The sequence below is a fragment of the Nicotiana tomentosiformis genome, chromosome 5 (assembly GCF_000390325.3).
Source record: "Nicotiana tomentosiformis chromosome 5, ASM39032v3, whole genome shotgun sequence".
In the NCBI taxonomy this organism is placed as follows: domain Eukaryota; kingdom Viridiplantae; phylum Streptophyta; class Magnoliopsida; order Solanales; family Solanaceae; genus Nicotiana; species Nicotiana tomentosiformis.
The window spans coordinates 99,485,500-99,503,415 of NC_090816.1; the positions used below are offsets into that span (position 1 = coordinate 99,485,500).

At 36.5% G+C, this 17,916-nt stretch overlaps 2 protein-coding genes across 4 annotated transcripts; both read left to right on the forward strand.

Annotated features, from left to right (window-relative positions):
- Positions 1–1,720: 1,720 nt before the first annotated feature.
- LOC104093830 (probable receptor-like protein kinase At2g42960) lies at positions 1,721–4,787 on the forward strand. Its single transcript, XM_009599645.3, has 4 exons — positions 1,721–2,586; positions 3,097–3,212; positions 3,563–3,823; positions 4,243–4,787. Exons 1-4 carry the CDS (start codon positions 2,124–2,126, stop codon positions 4,468–4,470), a joined length of 1,068 nt encoding a protein of 355 aa, XP_009597940.1. The 5' UTR covers positions 1,721–2,123; the 3' UTR covers positions 4,471–4,787.
- Positions 4,788–6,115: 1,328 nt separating this feature from the next.
- On the forward strand, positions 6,116–17,301 carry LOC104093829 (probable receptor-like protein kinase At1g11050). 3 transcript variants are annotated; one of them, XM_009599643.4, is made up of 8 exons: positions 6,116–6,285; positions 7,923–8,492; positions 8,870–8,902; positions 9,015–9,464; positions 9,547–9,662; positions 9,952–10,014; positions 16,583–16,783; positions 16,935–17,301. In XM_009599643.4, exons 1-8 carry the CDS (start codon positions 6,189–6,191, stop codon positions 17,001–17,003), a joined length of 1,599 nt encoding a protein of 532 aa, XP_009597938.1. In that variant the 5' UTR covers positions 6,116–6,188; the 3' UTR covers positions 17,004–17,301. The 3 variants fall into 3 exon arrangements, with proteins under 3 accessions (XP_009597938.1, XP_033511406.1, XP_009597937.1); XM_009599642.4 differs by having other exon boundaries at positions 6,117–6,285; positions 9,754–10,014; XM_033655515.2 differs by lacking the exons at positions 16,583–16,783; positions 16,935–17,301 and adding an exon at positions 16,270–16,508 and having other exon boundaries at positions 9,754–10,014.
- Positions 17,302–17,916: the final 615 nt, after the last annotated feature.

A 17,916-nucleotide genomic window follows, 5' to 3' on the forward strand; every position in this document is an offset into this window, starting at 1 on the left:
CCCTATTATCTCGTCCTCGAGACTGAACTAAGACACATCCCTTCTTTGCTTAGGGTTTGGTTCGGGTTCAACTTCTGCCGGTCAAAATAAAATACCAAGGCGGGGCTTTCTTTCCTGTGATTTCTGATATTGCAATGGCAAGCAAACATAAGGTTTCCCTCTTTCGGGTATAGGGTTTCCCGATTGATTGGAAAGATTTTAGACTACCAGAGAAAAAAAAGCTATCTAACCTTGATATCCTTGGTACTGTCCCTGCTGAGAAAGATCCGGATTTCTTAGAGAGTGCTTTTTTGGTGCGGTGTAACCAACAACTCAAGGCTATCAAGGGAAGGAGTTGCAGAACCGGAGTTATATAGCAATGAGAGGAGATTGACCGGTCGGGATCGAGTGATCTCAGGGGTTTAGGGGTGCTTCTCCTGCTGCGACTACCTCTCTATTTTCAAAAGTATATAGAAATAGTAGGCACTGAGAGTGAGTGAACTACCCGGGGAGAAGGGGGTAACCTCTCTATAGAAGGGAAGGGAAAGGGTTATCTATCCGCTCATAATGATTGTAGAGTCTCTCGGGGTTGGAAGTCTAATAGTAGTCATATCAAGTCCTCCCCTCTTACTCAGAATAGCTATCGAGAGGAATACTACTGATTATCTATGAAACAAGGCTCTTAATAATGAAAAAAATCTTATCTTAAGGATAGAAAGGCCCCCACCTGCCTTTTCAGATACGAGTGAGTGAGCGCTTTTTCTGTTATGAATGAATGACCTCTCCATTTATTTTCAAGCTTACTCTTCAAACCGGCCTATCACTCTCCTCTATGAAAAGGTTCTTCCGGACCCCCCTCGAATCTTCCTTGAGTTGACGTTATTGAGACATCTACCGCTTGGATCCTTCCTTTGTTAGTCATCCGTAGAGCTAAAGGGAATTTTTTGAAGCCATTCCCATTATAAATTCATGAATTAGAAATGATGTAATATACTCTTTCCCATAACTTCTCATAGCAGATCAACCCACTAAAATATAAATAGGGATCAGAAATGTGGTCAATATCACGAAGAATAATTCTAAGAAATCGAATCACAATGGATCGAAGCCCTCCTTTTCCTTTCAATTAGTGATATAACTCAAGTGGGAGAGCCATGTTATGGGTGACCTTATTTCACGGCTCAGAGAGCACTTGTGTATGTGATGCAAGTGAACGTCTACGAAAAAATATTCGTGCTTTTATAATAATATAGATATAGATATATATAGATAGATAGATTTGTCGAACACAAACTGCTTCTCATCAAAATTACTTTTTAAAATTAAGAAAATACTTTTCAAAATAAATTAATATAGAAGCTTGGCTAACCAGGCTAGCAGGGGAGGGAATTGCTGTAGATCTAGTGAGACGAATTGCAGGAACATAGAAAATCTTAAATTAGATAAGTATTTCAATACAAAATTGTCTGACTTTCATTAACTTATGTACCCTAATCAAATCTATGTCGTTATTGCTATGCAAACTAGGTAGTCCTTTGGACTTATCAACAATAGAAAACGGAATTGGTCCATTTTCCTTAGTTGATACTGGGTATATCAAGGTTCTATTGAGAGAGTGACAAAGGAAGCCTAGTAAATGTAACAAGAAAATTGACATTCTTGTATTTTTCCTATTTTTTAGATCTTATAAATACTAAACATATTCCTTCGTTTGAGGTTGCTCTACTTTCGTCTTCTCGTTCTTCATTGTTTTTGCTCCAAGTCTTTTTTACTTCCACTTCTGCTTTATGAGTCCTTTGGTCTATATTTGTTCTCTTTATTTTGGATTTTCGATTTATGATTATCGAGATCTTTAGCATCTTCTTTAAAACATAAATGTAAGTTGAAGTATGCTTAATTTCTTGATTATCTTTAGCAAATGATCCACTGAAATTTTGAAAACAAGAAGGAAAAAAAAAGATAAACAAAGGCTGCTTTTTAATATTAAATTTTTGGGAACTGAGAGTTTGGTACTGAGTGGTCATTTGCTATAGCAAAATTCTTATTTTTTTTCATCTAAATTGGTTTTCCGGTATAGAATTTAATTGGACCATATAATTGATAGGAGTATACCTATATTTACTCAAAGAAATCACCATATTTATATGGAAAAATTACTTATTGCAATCATATGGGCAACTGTAATTGTTGTCACAATACTTGTTATACTGGTAAAATGCATTTCAAAGAGAAGCAAGAATATTGTAGTGGTTGCCCAAAACTTGGAGTCACCTACACTAAATGGTCTCTACAAATTCACAATTGTTGAGATTGAGAATGCTATAAATAACATTGGGAAGATTAATGTCAGAAGTACAAGAAAGTTGATAGGGAATGGAAGCAGAGGAGAGTTATATCAAGGGATTTTACCAAGTGGACAAGCTGTGGCTATTAAAGAAATGCACAAAAGAGAAGATGCAATGGAATCTTTCATTAGTGAAGTTGAATGTCTCTCAAGAGCTAGGCATCCAAGCATTGTTTGTCTCTTGGGTTTTTGTAATGAAGATGGGAAACAGTTTTTGGTTTATGAAAATTATTCTGCTGGAAATCTAGCTCAATATTTTCTCAGTGAGTTTCTCTACTTCAACTTTTCTCTTCATGTTTATATATTAGACACGAAGGTGAGCCTTGGAACAACGTTTTGTCTCCGTACTGTAAGTCACTAATTCGAACCGTAAAATCAGCCACTGATATTTGTATCAGGGTAGACTGCCTATATCACATCTTTTGGGGTGCAGCGCTTCCTCGGACCCTGCGTGACCGCGCGATGCTTCGTGCACCAGGCTGCCCTTCTGTTTATATATTAGAAACGGTCCAATTTCAGCTAACGTAACTTATCTTTTTATTGGATTTAACTTATATACATTGAAGTGTAATTGATTTTTACTCTATCAATACATTTTAACTTGTTATATCAGGTCATTTACTTTATATTTCTATATTACCTAATTAGGCTGATTATATATAGAGAATTAGGTACCTGTTGTTATAGCTCATTTTAATATGATAGATAGTATTTTATACACCATCAGTGCGCATAAGTTAATCTCACAACTTGTTCATGAAATATATATATAGGAGAAGATACTGTTTTGACTTGGCATGCAAGAGTTAAAATACTGAGGGGCTGTGCATGCGCAATCAAATATCTCCATCATTATATTGATGGCTGCATCATTCACCGCCATATTAAGGTAATATCTCTTAGAAAAAATAATTCTTTCTGTTAAGAAAAAGATCAAAATGAAGAAAAATATTGTTTCTTTTAAAAAAAAAGCTTATTTCCTAGTTAGAAAAAGAAAAGATTAGTCAACAAAAGCCTTTGCTTTGCATATACTATCTACTATGAGTTTAATTTCTATATACACTGAAGTAATAGAAGATTATATTACCTAAAAAATAACTACTGGTCAATATTCATAGTAATATATCGAGATCAGTATTCTTAGAAGATAAAGGCAGGTAATGTGTTATAATATATTGATAGTATAAAATTTACTTACATTGTCTACTGATAATATTTCAATTTTTGTTGGATATATAGCTTAGCAGCATACTTTTGAGTGAGACATTGGAACCAAAGCTATGTGGATTTGGGCAGGCAAAGATGCTAGGAATGGAAGAAAGCCAAGTATTTGAAGATGTTGTGGAAAATGGAGTGTACACAGATCCTGAATACAAGAATAGTGGGTTACTCACTTGTTCAACTGACATTTATAGCTTTGGACTTGTCATGCTGCAAGTCCTATCTGGTCCAAGAATTGCTCACTTTGGTCAAGATGACAGAAACATATTATTAACAAAGGTAAAATGCACTAGACTTTTCTTAGTGCTTAGGCATTATTTTCATGGATGGGGGAAAATGGAAATCTTGATTTTAAGGTTTATTATCTATCCTAATTTTATCTTAATCAAGATCCGTCCCAATTTATGTAAATTAGTTGTTTGACTGCGCATCGTGTGTAAAAAAAATAAAACAAAACTTGTCGTCTAAAGCATGATATGTACATTTCTATAGTTGTATAACATCTATAAATGAAACGTTCAAAATTAATTATTTCTAAATACACAAGTCGTCCTTCTTTTTGGGATCACAAATTAAAAAGACAAGCGTGTATCACATATATAAATTAGGATAACGAGAGTAAAGACGTTATATGAAATTGACATTTAATCGTGTTTACACTTTCAGCGTATATATATTATCCTCGTGAATTGGTGCAGGCAAAGGATGTGAGTACAGGAAAGCTTCCAATCTCAGAGTTTGAAGATCCATGGCTGAAAGGGAAACAAATAAATCACGAGGCATTGAAATCCATTTTGCAAATTGCACTACTTTGTGTGGCTGAAACAAGCAAAGAACGCCCAACAATAGAACAAGTTTCTGAGGAACTGAACAAGGCTTGGAGCCTCAGCAATATTGCTCGCCCTATTAATATTCCTCCTATGTAGAAGTTAATTTAAGTTAATTTTCGATGAAAGGGTTATTAAACTTACGTGTTTAAAATTTTAAAGTGTCAGATTGGTTGCATACAAGAAAAACAAGGGTCAATAAGGCATAAGTTTAATTTTTGAAAGTATCTCTACAACATATTTAGGTTTATTGACCCTTTGGTGGCCAAGAAATTGTCTAATAAGACATGTTTATTGCTGCTTTTACATATTTATAATGTTGAATTATTGTAACACTAGTTTGATGAGAGGCATTTCTATTTCATTTAAGAAAACTCTATGGAGTGAAATATACCTCCTATCTGGCTATATCTCAATAGGGAATTGCTTTCGGCCTCTACTATTTTTTTTTCCTCTTTAAATTGCTTGGCTTTTCAATGTTATAGGACAAAAACATTCCTCAAAAGTCAAAACGATATCAAATTTTGCTAAGTAATGAAATAGGAGTTATATTAGCAAAACATGATGATAGAGATCATCCCTACAAAAATAATTTAGGTGATCGATCTCTACATCCGATTCAATTGAACCACAACCAAATAACACAATCATTCACATCAACAATCAAAATTCGTCAGAAACACAATAAATGAAATAATAAAAAGATAATCCATCCAGCCCTGATCGCTATTTTAATACCGATTTGATCCGAACTCTTAAAATTAAAATAAATTTCGGTAATTTTCCTTATTGAATAAATTAAAAGGAATGGTATTTGTTTTTCCCCTTGTTGAAACAATGTCGCCAAAAAAAAAAAAAAACTACTTTTCTGATAAAATGGTAATGTCGGGGTCTTATTTGGAACAAATTAAACCTTCTCATCTCCAAGACTTTGATGAATTGCTACCAAAATTATACCTTCTTTACCCCTTCAAAGAGAAAAAGTAGTTGCAACATGCATTAATACGTGCTAGCTTTTGGTGTCTTAATTTATGTAAAGCAAAGCTTTTATGTCTGACAATCTATATTGCAAATTCTACGATTATAACATAGGAAGAGAACCAAAAGAGAATTGAAAGGCGAGGCAAGTTGAAATATATGCCCCTAATCATGAAACAAGTAGTAGATTATTACAAGAAAAATAACATTAGTATGTGTTGTGTATGCTTGTACACGTACACAAACTCCGTTTCTATCTGCCTACTTTAACCTTTTTGTCTTTGTTGTTTGGATATACTCTTTTGTAGAATTTTCGAAAATTTAATTGATAATATCGTATAATTTTCACCTTATCAAAGTAAAGTACAATAATTTCAAGCATATTATACAAAACCGATGATGCATAATCTAGCATTAGCACCACCCAAAACTCCAGTACATTCTTTCTTACGTTTTCAATGACATCCACACTTAATATCCAGCAAATTTTACTAAAATATCAAGGCACATAGATTGGTCTTTGGACTTTGAAAATGTCATTTTTTTCATTTATCAAATGCAATATACTATTGAAATATGCCTTATGCTTCAATGCATATAAGGTATATTGTTAAGCAGAAACAGCCACTCAAAGTTGCGATGGGCCGAGAATAACAAAGCAAGAAAATTAATAAAATAAAGAATATAATATCCTATTAATTCTTGGATTTTAATGAGGAATATATGCCTATATATGATCACCACAGTTTCTGGTCTCGGAAAAAAATGGTTTGGTTATAATTTCTAAGGAATGGGTTAACATTATTAGCTATTTTCTTGATTATGTTAATGAAAAGCAGATGGTTGTAGTTAAGACACACTTGTTTTTCCAACTATGTGTTATTTTTGCTCTCACCTTTTTTGTTGCTGTTTCACTGGCTTCCCCAGAAGACCCAGGTATCTGCTTATGCTTCTAGCTTTTAGGGTGTGTTTGGGAGGAAATCAATTTTGATGTTTGATTGAATTAAATATTTTTAAAAATTAATTTTCTTAAGAACTCATTTCCATATTTTCCTAGTAAAAATAGGAAAAATATTTTTCAATACTTTCTAATTGATGGTTTCAACCGTCCCAACCCCAACATCCCGTCAATGCCCCCAAACCACCCTAAGCCCCTGTCACCCACCTCCCGGCTAAACCTACACCCCTACCGCTAGCACCTCCCACCAGTCACCCCACCACCATACCCCCTAGGCTCAGGTACCCCTACCCCCAACCCCCACTACGACCACCACCCCCACCTCGATCCCCTACAACCGCCCAACCACCCTGATCCTCGACCCCCACCCCGGACCCCCTACAACCGCCCAACCACCTTGACCCTCGACCCCACTCCAACCACCACCCCGATCCTTGATCCCCTACCACCGCCCAACCACCCCGACCCTCGACCCCTACTCTGACCGCCACCCCACCCCTGATCCCCTACCACAGCCCAACCCCCCTCCCCCCCCCCACCACCACCACCTCGACATCCCCCCACCACACCTATCACCCCATCCCATCGCCATTGCCCCCCACCACCAACCACTTGCCCAACCACACTGACCCCTCGATCCCACCCCCTCCCCCTCAACCTCTACCAATACACCCGCCCTCATGGTATTTGCCATATTATATATAAATGCTTTTAGGACTAATATATTTTCTATTTAATTTCCGAACACTAAAAAGTAAGTAGTAGAAATAAGTAAAAATACCATTTGATTTCCGGAAAAATATTTTCCTTCGTACCAAACACACCCTTACTTCCTTTTTTATTTCATACTTATAATAACAACTAAGCAGAGTTCCTTGCAATAAAGAACGGCTCCGTTAGTCCCCTTATATTATAGGATTAATTGGTGTCTTACAGGCTTACAGTTAAAGCATCATGATTATAGTGAAACACAAACAAAAGAGGAAAGAAACAAAATAAGATAAATTACATAAGTCATAAGGAAGCTTTAATAGTAGCATGTTATAGAGTTCATATATATATAGTTTCATCTCTCCAGTTTGTGATGTAGGATGTTTGGATAAGAACTACTTTTTACTTTCTATATATGATCTATTGATCTATAATTCATTAAAAGGAAAGTTAAGATTTTGAGTCAATATAGAAACAAGACGACTCACATCCTAATTCTGTAGCAAATATAAAGGTAAAAGTACAATATGTTGCTTCATGTTGCAATTTGAGAAGTTCCAAATATCACCATTTTCTTTGGAGCTTCTCTGCTTATATATACAATACTTATTTTCTTGCAAGTGTGTACACCCCAGGATCATCTCCAATGGCAAAAACGATCTTTTTATATATATGTCTAAATAGTTTTTTAAAGAAAATATCATATATACAAAAGGCTACAGACACCTCATAAAAATCAATTTGATACATAAAGTAAAACCTTAGAACCATCATAGTCCGACACACAAGCTCACTTTCAATTCTACTTGTGATAATATCACACTACCACATGCGGATCCTAAATTTTGAGTTTAACTTTGGATTTTAGAAAAGGCAGCTTACTGGGTTCTGAATTACTTTGCAGATTGTGGGCTCAACTTCACCTCATCTCCATACAAACCAAGTGGGGAATGCATTGCAGCTGATCAAGAAAACATCAATGAATGGGACAGTTTCCCTACCACAAGATGCTGCCAAAATGTCCTCAACTTCTTCTCACAGGCATTGGCCAAACAGGCAATTACTCAACAAGGAAACCTCTTCCTCAAGAAAGATCAATGGGAACATTGCTCTGGACCCTTTAAGCATCAGCCTTCTGTTTCGATCGAAAACTGTGGCTTTCGTTCCCTTTATCAAGGAAGCAGCAAATGTTCTAGTCTATCTTTGACAAATGTTTTACAGGATGACAATTTTAAGGATGTCAGGGACAAGTGCACTGGTTTCGATTCCTCGTTCGATGATGCTTGCAGGAATTGTACTGGTGCCATCAAATCTGCAAGGGATCATTACTTGGATCAATTTTATGCCAGAGATAATGATACTGAGAGAGCCACTTGTGTTATGGCTGTTGTTATTTCAGTTGCTGCCACAAAATTAAATGATCCCTCTTCTATAGATGATTTCTTCTCCTGTTTGCCAGCATTAAACTCTTTAGGTAAGACCAGGAAATGAGATTATTTTTTTAAAATTTTGCTTGATTACCAAGATAATAATATGTTGGCACTTGTGTAAATGGATAATCTTAATTTGGGATTAATTTCATGTAGTAACTTTACTGCTATAGTGAGTATAGCGACTTTATATATTGTTATAGTGGTAAAGTTCAGTTGCTTTAATGTGACAAAATATAGTTCTGTAAGTAGAAAAAGTTCACGGATCATACATGGGGTTAGATTATCCTTATAGGACGAAGGAGTAATATGTGATATACTTTTTGATGGTTAATTTAAAGTCAAATTTTGAGGATAACTACTAGTTTTAGATTCAATGTTAACTACTAATTATCTTCTATGTTTGTCTTTCTTTGTACAGAAAAGTCAAATGAAGATTACATCAAAATCAAGTGTAAGTATGAGTTTCACAATATTGTAGCATCGTTTTCATTAGGTTTATGGTAAATAAACATGCATGTACCATTCTAACTTATTGCACATCAAAAATTGCACTCTCATCACAGATTCTTTAGCAAAAGCATTGATTGCAATCGTTTTAGCAACCTTTGGGATGATAATGGTGATCATGCTAGTTAAGTATGTAACAAGAAACTCTAGGGCTGGGCGAAAGCTTGTTCTTTCAAAATCCAAGGAACTTGCTTCTTGCCCAGGTCTATATAGTTTCTCCAAAGCTGAGATTGAAAACGCGATAAATTTTGGGGACGAGAAGAAATTTCTGGGAAGAGGTAGTGCAGGGCAAGTGTTCAAAGGGATTCTACCAAGTGGACAAGTAGTTGCTATCAAGCAAATATATAGAAGTAATACCTCTGATTCTTTTACCCGAGAACTCGAGAATCTTTCCAGAGTCAGACATCCTAATCTTGTTTGCCTCTTTGGGTGTTGCATTGAGGATGGTGAACAATATTTAGTGTATGAGTTTTGCTCTGCTGGAAATCTAGCTCAACATCTTTTGAGTAAGTAGTTTTACTTTTCAAGATCAAGTAGCAATGTTTACTAATGTGTGTTGACTTTGATAAAAAAATTGTCAAATTTTAGGGAAAGACAAGGTCTTAACTTGGGAACAAAGGGTAAACATCTTGAGAGATTGTGCACTTGCACTGAGATATCTCCACAACTACATAGATGGCTACATTGTTCATAGAGATATTAAGGTTGTAATATAATTTCTCCTTTTCCTATTTCTTGTCTTTTGTTTTATTAACTATCAATACTTATTCTCTCCTCCACCCCTTTTTTTTATAGCTTACAAATATCCTGTTAACTGAGGATTTGCAACCAAAGCTATCAGATTTTGGGTTGGCAAGGATGTTGGGAATGGAGGAGAGCAAAGTGTTTACAGATGTTAGGGGAACAATAGGATATATGGATCCTGAATATATGAGTAACGCCAAGTTAACATGTGCAAGTGACATTTATAGCTTTGGTATTGTAACTTTACAGGTTCTTTCAGGGCAAAAAGTGATTGAACTTGATTTGGATGCCAGAGATCAATTAACAAGAAAGGTATGCGTTTTTTAACTGAGAAATACTATCAATTACTCTCAACCTTAATACCCTTGATAACATGATATGTTGAAATTGTCCTCCAAATTTTTGGTCATTTTCTCGTGCAATCAAATGATTTTTCGATAAGTACTGAAGGTCGATATATAAGCTCACCAGTTATAAATTCTTTTAACAATGATTGAACATGTGAGAACCTTTTTATGCTTGAGGGGTTGAAGTGATACTTTAGGTTCTATTTAACCGTTGAAAACCAATCAGCAATGTTTATACCAGAATTCATCTTGAACTGTTAAGAGCAATATATCCACAACATGACTCTGGTAAAATTATGGATGTTAATGATAAATGGTGTAGTCATACAAGATTAGATTAGATAAGAAAATATCACATCCAATATAAAGCTCACGAAAAGGACAAAATAGAGAAGACAGTCTGAAATAGTTTGGACATGTCCTATATATATATATATATATATATATTTTTTTTTTTTTTAGAAGGTAACATATTATATGTATTAAACACAAAACAATACATGGGTTGTACTGAAATCATATATACAAGTGAGCAAAAAGAGTAAACAAATCTACATGTCTAACAGGAACCTAATGTCTCTAAGATAGAAATAGTATCCTCTGGGTAGATGTTGTTGCACCAAAAACAAAAAAGCTTAATACAATTAAGTTTAATCTATTGCAATGTGTTGTTGTTGTTCTCGAAACATCTAGAGTTCCTTTCTTTCCAAACTGACCACCAAATACTAGCAGGGACCATTCTCCATCTGTTTTTGTTGTCTGCCCCAGCTCCAGCTGCTTCCCAACTAAAGAGAGCTTCGGTAATCTTTCCAGGCATTGTCCAAGCTATGTCTCAGAGATTAATGAAGATCTTCCATAACTGATCAGTTATCCTACAGTGCAAAAATAGGTGACCAACTGTTTCCACTTCATTTTCACAAAGAAAACATCTTGAGCATAAAGTCCACTTCCTCTTGTTTAAGTTTTCATGTGTGAGCACAACTTCCTTTGTCAATAGCCATGAGAAACATGCAACCTTATATGGTATCTTGGTATTCCAAATATGTTTCCAGGGCCAGTTGGTGACTTGAGGTATTGGTTGGTTTATCATTTTGTAGGCTGCATTGACACTGAATTTTTCACTACTATGTCCCTGCCATCTCATTGTGTCATCTCCATTCTGAATTCCTATGAAGTTGTCCAGTTATTTGTAGAACTCAATCATTCTATTTATCTCCTAATCATTCAAGTCTCTTCTGAGTATTAGTTCCCAACCTTGAGGTGACCACATTTCAGCTATAGATCTCTGTTGGTGATGAGCTAGAGCATATATGTCAGAGCATAAATCCTTCAGAGCTCCATTTCCCAGCCAATTGTCATTCCAGAATGATGTCTTGCTATCATTTAGCACTTTAATAGAGATTTGGCTTTTTAGAGCTGGTCATAGTACCCTTTATGGATCTCCAAAGACTAACTCCATAAGATGTGCTAACTGATTTAGTCATCCAGTTGTCTTCTATTTCATATTTGGCTTTGATTACCTTGCTCCATAAACTTTGAGGGTCTTGAGAGTACCTCCATAGCCATTTTAGTTTAAGGGCTTTTCTGTGATTCTTCAAGTTTCTAATTCCCAATCCACCTTGCGCTTTGCTGAGAGTTACCTCTTTTCACTTGACCAGGTGATAGGCTTTTTTTTCCTTTTTGCCTTGCCACAAAAAATTCCTTCTTATGCTATCCAGCCTTTGAATGACTCCCGCAGGAATGGAAAAAAGGGACATCATATAGGTTGGCAGTGAGTCTAATACCGAGTTAATCAGAGTGAGCCTACCTCTCATTGACAAATATTGACATTTTCATCTTGACAACTTTTTCTCACATTTCTCCAGTACATTATTCCATATTGCAGTAGATTTTGACTTGACCCCCAATGGCATACCCAGATAAGTGGTAGGGATAGTCCCCATTTCTCCCTCCAAGATCAGTGCCAAATACTCCATGTTTGTTACTTCATTGATCGGGAAGAGATGACTCTTTCTCCAATTAATGTGTAGCCCAGAAATTCCTTCAAAAAGAACCAGTATAATCCTCAAAACTCTTAGTTGTTACACTTCTGCATCACAGAAGATCAAGGTGTCATCAGCATATTAAAGATGTGTAATCTCCTGGTTGTTATGTCCATTTATGGCTACCTCAAATCCTTTGATCCACCCATTGAGTTTGGCTTTCTTGATCATGTTGTTCAAACCTTCCATGGCTATTATAAAAAGTAAAGGTGACAAGGGATCACCCTGCCCGAGACCTCTCTCAGTAGGAAACAATCCTTCTGGAGAACCATTAATAATGACTGAGAATTTGACAGTAGATATACAGAATTTTATCCATTTAACCCATTGCACTCCAAATCCCATTTGTTGTAGCATGTTTAGTAAGAAATTTCAATTCACATGGTCAAATGCTTTCTCAATATCTAGCTTGCAAAGGATACCGGGCTTTTTCTATTTTTGTCTTGAGTCTATTGCTTCATTGGCTATTAGTATGGAATCCATTATTTGCCTTCCTTTTATGAATGTCATTTGTTGAGAATCTATCAATTTTTCCATCACCTTTTTCAGCCTCTCAGTCAGGACTTTTGCAATAATCTTGTAAATGCTCCTTATTAGGCTTATAGGCCTGAAGTCCCTCAATTCCTTTGCACCATTCTTCTTGGGGATCAAGGCAATGTAGGTTGCATTGAAACTCTTTTCAAATAAACCATGGGAGTGAAAATTGTGAAACACCTCCATGATGTCCTGTTTAAGCACGTCCCAACATTTAATAAAGAATCCCATTGTAAAGCCATCAGGTCCTGATGCCTTGTCCATAGCACACAATTTCAAACACCCAAAAACTTCTTGTTCATCGAATCTACTTTGTAGTAAATTTTTATCTTGCTTAGTTATTGTTGGACAACTCCTAAAATTGGTTGCAGGTCTCCATTCTTCAGTCTCAGTGTAGAGTATTTTGTAGAAACTTACTATCTCATTTTTGATTTTTTGTGGATCTGTGATTGATTCACCTTGGATCATTAAGTGGTCAATGTTGTTGCATCTTTTGTGAGCATTGGCAGTCTTATGGAAGAACTTTGTATTCCCATCTCCTTCTTTGAGTCAAATGGCCCTGGACCTTTGCCTCCATGTCACTTCTTCATTCTTCAGAAGTTCTTCATACTTCAACAGTAGTGATGTCTTCTCCACCATTTCCCCCTCAGTTAGGCTTCTGATTTCTAGTACTTTATCCAGTACATCCAGTTGATTAAGAAGGTCTGATTTTTGGGCCTTCAAGTTGCCTTGGTAGCTTTTGCTCCATTTTCTTAGTTTACCTTTCAAGGCCTTCAATTTACAAACTAGAATATAATCAGGTTTTCCTGCGAAGTCAAATGATGTCCACCAACTCCTGATTCTGTCAACAAAGCCATCTAAGTTCAACCACCAATTGTCAAATTTAAAATATGACTTTGGTTGGTCCCAGTTTCCACATTGTAAAACAATAGGAACATGATCAGATGTCACTCTCTGAAGAGCGAATTGTTTGATGTTGCTAAAACAGTCATCCCACTCTTCAGAGATCAAGATTCTGTCAATTTTTGATGCAGTGATGTGAGTGTCCCCTTTGTACCAAGTATAAGTGCCTCCTTCTAGCTGAAGATCAATAAGACTCATGTCCTCTATGAAGTCTGAGAATTCCACCATAGCTGTGGACCTTCTACTGCAGTTTCTTTTCTCAGTAGGGAATCTAACAATATTGAAATCCCCAAAAATTGCCTATCGACCATCCATCAGACCCCTCACAGCACTAATTTCTCTCCAAACCTCTTTTCTTTCGATGTCACAATTAGGGGCATACACACCTGTAATATGACATTCAAAGTGTTGTAATATGCCTTCAAATCTGCAAGTCAAAGTGTATAGCCCAATTTGAAGAATCTCCCCTTTCCATACCCTTCTATCCCATATCATCATGATTCCACCTCTAGTACCACTGGCTTCTAGACAAGCATAGCTTGCCCATCTTCCTCCCCAAATATAATTAACAATATCTTCTACATCCCATTCAAGCTTTGTTTCTTACAAACATATAATGTCTGCTCCCCAATCGATGAAAGAATTCTTCACCAACCTCCTCTTATCTATTTTATTTAATCCCCTCACATTCCATGTGACTAATTTGAGCTTCATTGATCAATTAAGAATAAAGCCCTTCCCCTGCTCCTATTTTCGTTGCTTTTGAATTTAAGATCAAAAGTGGCCAACCCTTTTAGTTCTTGTGACCCCTTGAACCTGCTCTTCTTGATATTAACCTCTGCTTCCATCTTTCTTGCCTTTCTGCTACTATCAATCTGCATGAGAAGTTCAAGAGCTTCTTCTTCATGGCCCAGGAAATCAACCCCAAACATTTTCCCTAATTTTATCAAATTTTGATGAACCCAAAGTGTTGTATCCATCTCCTTATCAAGAAGAAGATTCTGTTGTTGTAAGGGTTCAGCATCCTCCACTACCCATTCATCAATATCTTGTGACCCCTTGAACCTGCTCTTCTTGATATTAACCTCTGCTTCCATCTTTCTTGCCTTTCTGCTACTATCAATCTGCATGAGAAGTTCAAGAGCTTCTTCTTCATGGCCCAGGAAATCAACCCCAAATATTTTCCCTAATTTTATCAAATTTTGATGAACCCAAAGTGTTGTATCCATCTCCTTATCAAGAAGAAGATTCTGTTGTTGTAAAGGTTGAGCATCCTCCACTACCCATTCATCAATATCTGGACCTTCTTGGTGAGTGGTCATGGCCTGGTTCTTCTCAATTACACTGTAATTGTTACCAGAATATTTCCCGATCTTGATTATTGCCATGGAGTTTAGGTTTTTCTCTGCTTGCATCTCTTTCTTTTCACCATCAGTTTCAATCGGCTGCTTCCCAGGTTCTAAAGTAGTTGTATTTTTTGTTTCTTCTTTTTCTGATTCTAATGTTAATGAATCAGAGTGATTCATTGTGTATCTTTGTTGTTTCGGTTCAGATGTGGCTTTTAAGTCTATAAAGAAAGGATCGAGTATTTCTTCTTTATTGGGCTTATTGTATAAGTCATTAAATATGACTTGGGCTGCAAAATCTGGCTCATAAGTTGTGTTCACAGAATCTGAAGCATTGGGCCCAATATAGTGGCTCATACTTGTGTTTAAATCTTCTGAAACCCTAATCTCCTTTTCACTTGCCTCTCCCTTATTTTGTAAAATTGTGACAGCTAGCTCTTAACTTGAGGATCCCATGTGCACTTTGCCTTTATCACGTGAAACTGCAGGGCTGAGTTGACCCATCTCTTTCACGTAGGTTGTTTTTGTCCACCGGTCCTTTGACATCTTCGGACCTCTGGATTCTTCGGCAATCTCCTTCAGCTTCGACGATCTCAGTTCAAATTGGGTTTTCCTCTCCACCCAAATTGGAATAAAATACTTGATGCCATCTCTCTCAATAACAACTTCGCTAGGGCAGCATCAACCATCTCCTGCTATCTGGATCCTAGCCCACTTGAGGTGGTTCTTTAGGCCCGTCTCTTCCTCTGTAGAAATCCATCCATCGCATAAGTTTCCAACTTCACTAAATATCTTCTGCGACCATAGATGTAGTGGGATCCCCAAAGCTCTAATCCAAGTGGTTTCCACAGAATGGGAATTAGAGATGCAGCCTGCAAAAGGGTTCCACCAATCGAGATTCATCTTAAAGTTTTTCCATCTCCATTCTTTTTGAAGAATTTGTTCTGTCATATTCCTATTTGGAAATTCAAATAGAAACATGTTTTCGGCCATCTCGTGCATGTTCACTCCAAAAGCAGCTTTCCAGGTAGCAGAGGTCCATTTCCTGATGTCTGACAAGGATGGTTTCTCTGCTACTTCTTCCCCAAAATACCTTGTTATGCATCTTTTGAGTAAACTAGTATCCTTCATTCCAGCTGGCTCCGTGACAATGATATCTCCTTTGCAAGCAGTGATAGCAGCTTCTCGAACGGTATTAGATTGCCATTTATTTTCTCGTACTGCTTTGGCAAAAGGATAGTCCTCTTTAAAGGTTCTGGAAGGTTCTGTATTGCTCAATTGAGTGGAGCACGTAATGAACCTTTCTATCTTTAAAGCTATATCTTTCCACCCGCATTCAATGCTTGCTCAGGAATTATAATAACTGATCTATCATTGAAATATACCAATCCATAGGTGTATGATGATTGAACGGTCTAAAGGTGGGCGAGGTAATAAAAATCAAATAGAGGGGACATGTCTCGAAAGACCTAAATCGCTCGCAATCCATGTGGACTTGGAGAAGCATAGAACAGGGTGGAATTGATATAGAGGATTCATGTAGCGGGTCTAAACCAGTTTGGAATTAATCAATGTGTTGTTTTTGTCGGTGTTGAAGTCTCATTCGGATTGGAACAAAAGGAACTTGTACAAAATGTTAAAAGAAGGCCAATAAAAATTAAAAGGAAATAAAACAGAAGATGCAGAGTCATGCCTGGGTTTAATGCAGGCAAAGGACGTGAGCATGGCTAAAAGGCCTCTAAAAGACTTTGAGGACCCTAGGCTTAAAGGGCAGCTCAACAGTGTTGATTTCGAGTCCATTCTCCAAATTGCTGTGCTTTGTGTCGCCAAATCAAGCAAAGGCCGTCCCACTATTGAAGTTGTGTTCGAAGAGATGGACAAAGTCTGGAAAAACACATTGTCTGACAAGGTAATCAAAAACAATGAAAAAATTTCTACACTTTGAAAGTTCTCCCACATCGCTGGAATGTGGATTTCTTTGCGCGTGAGCTAGCTTTTAGGGTTGAGTTAAGCTCAACGTTCATTTCTTTATCAGTTCTAACTTGTCTTTGTGTTTTCAGAAAGCGGCGGAGCAAAGTGCAATAGCTGCAGTGCGAAGATCCCATTCAGTGGGAGTCATCCCTGTCTGAAACATATTGCCAAAATGTCATGTTTGTACCGTGTTTTTAAACGGTTCGTTTTTTCTGTTGGGAGCAACTCTTTCTTCTTTTCTTTTTATCTCTCTTTTTCCATTTTAAGATCGATCAGACAGCTAGAAAACCTGCTTCCATGGAAATCCTGTTTGTGAAACAATGTTTTGGTTCTTGAGAATATTTGTGATTTGTTGTATTATGTGGGTGTAAATTGGTGATAAGAATGAGCCATTGTTGTGGTCTGTTGTACAAAAGAATACTCTTCATTCTTGAGTTATCATTTCTATTTCTGGTATTTTGGCCTAGGAGGGTTGCAGACCAGCATCTGGTGTTTTATACTAAATCAAGTAATTTAACTTTAAAATCACAAATTCAAACTACATAATTACTTGATCTTGGTAAAGTGACAAAAATTTGATGCAAGACACATGTCTAATGTTTCACTTCTTTTTTAAAATTAAATAGTATTTTACGATATTGAGACGAATAATCAAACTACTTTTATGGTCATTTTCAAATCGATATGATGTTAAAACATTTCTCCTACGTATAATTTTAGCCTTCCTCGTTTCACTTTAAGGGGTTGTTTGGTTGGGAAACAAGTTATCCCATGATTAATTATCATGGAATTAGTTATTCCAAGATTGTTATGTCACCCTCCAATATGAATAAATATAACACTACAATCCCGGGATAACTAATTCCAGGATTAATTATACCACAATTTTATCCCAATCAAACGTGAGATTAACCCATCTCAAATTTAATCTCGATATTAGTTATATACTGTATCCCTCGTATCAAACGAGCCCTAAGAAATCCATTAGTCCCTTTCACTAAGCAATCCAAGAAAGTAAGTTTTTCTCCATTACCAAGAGGAAAGATAAATTTACATCTTGTCCATGGTTAA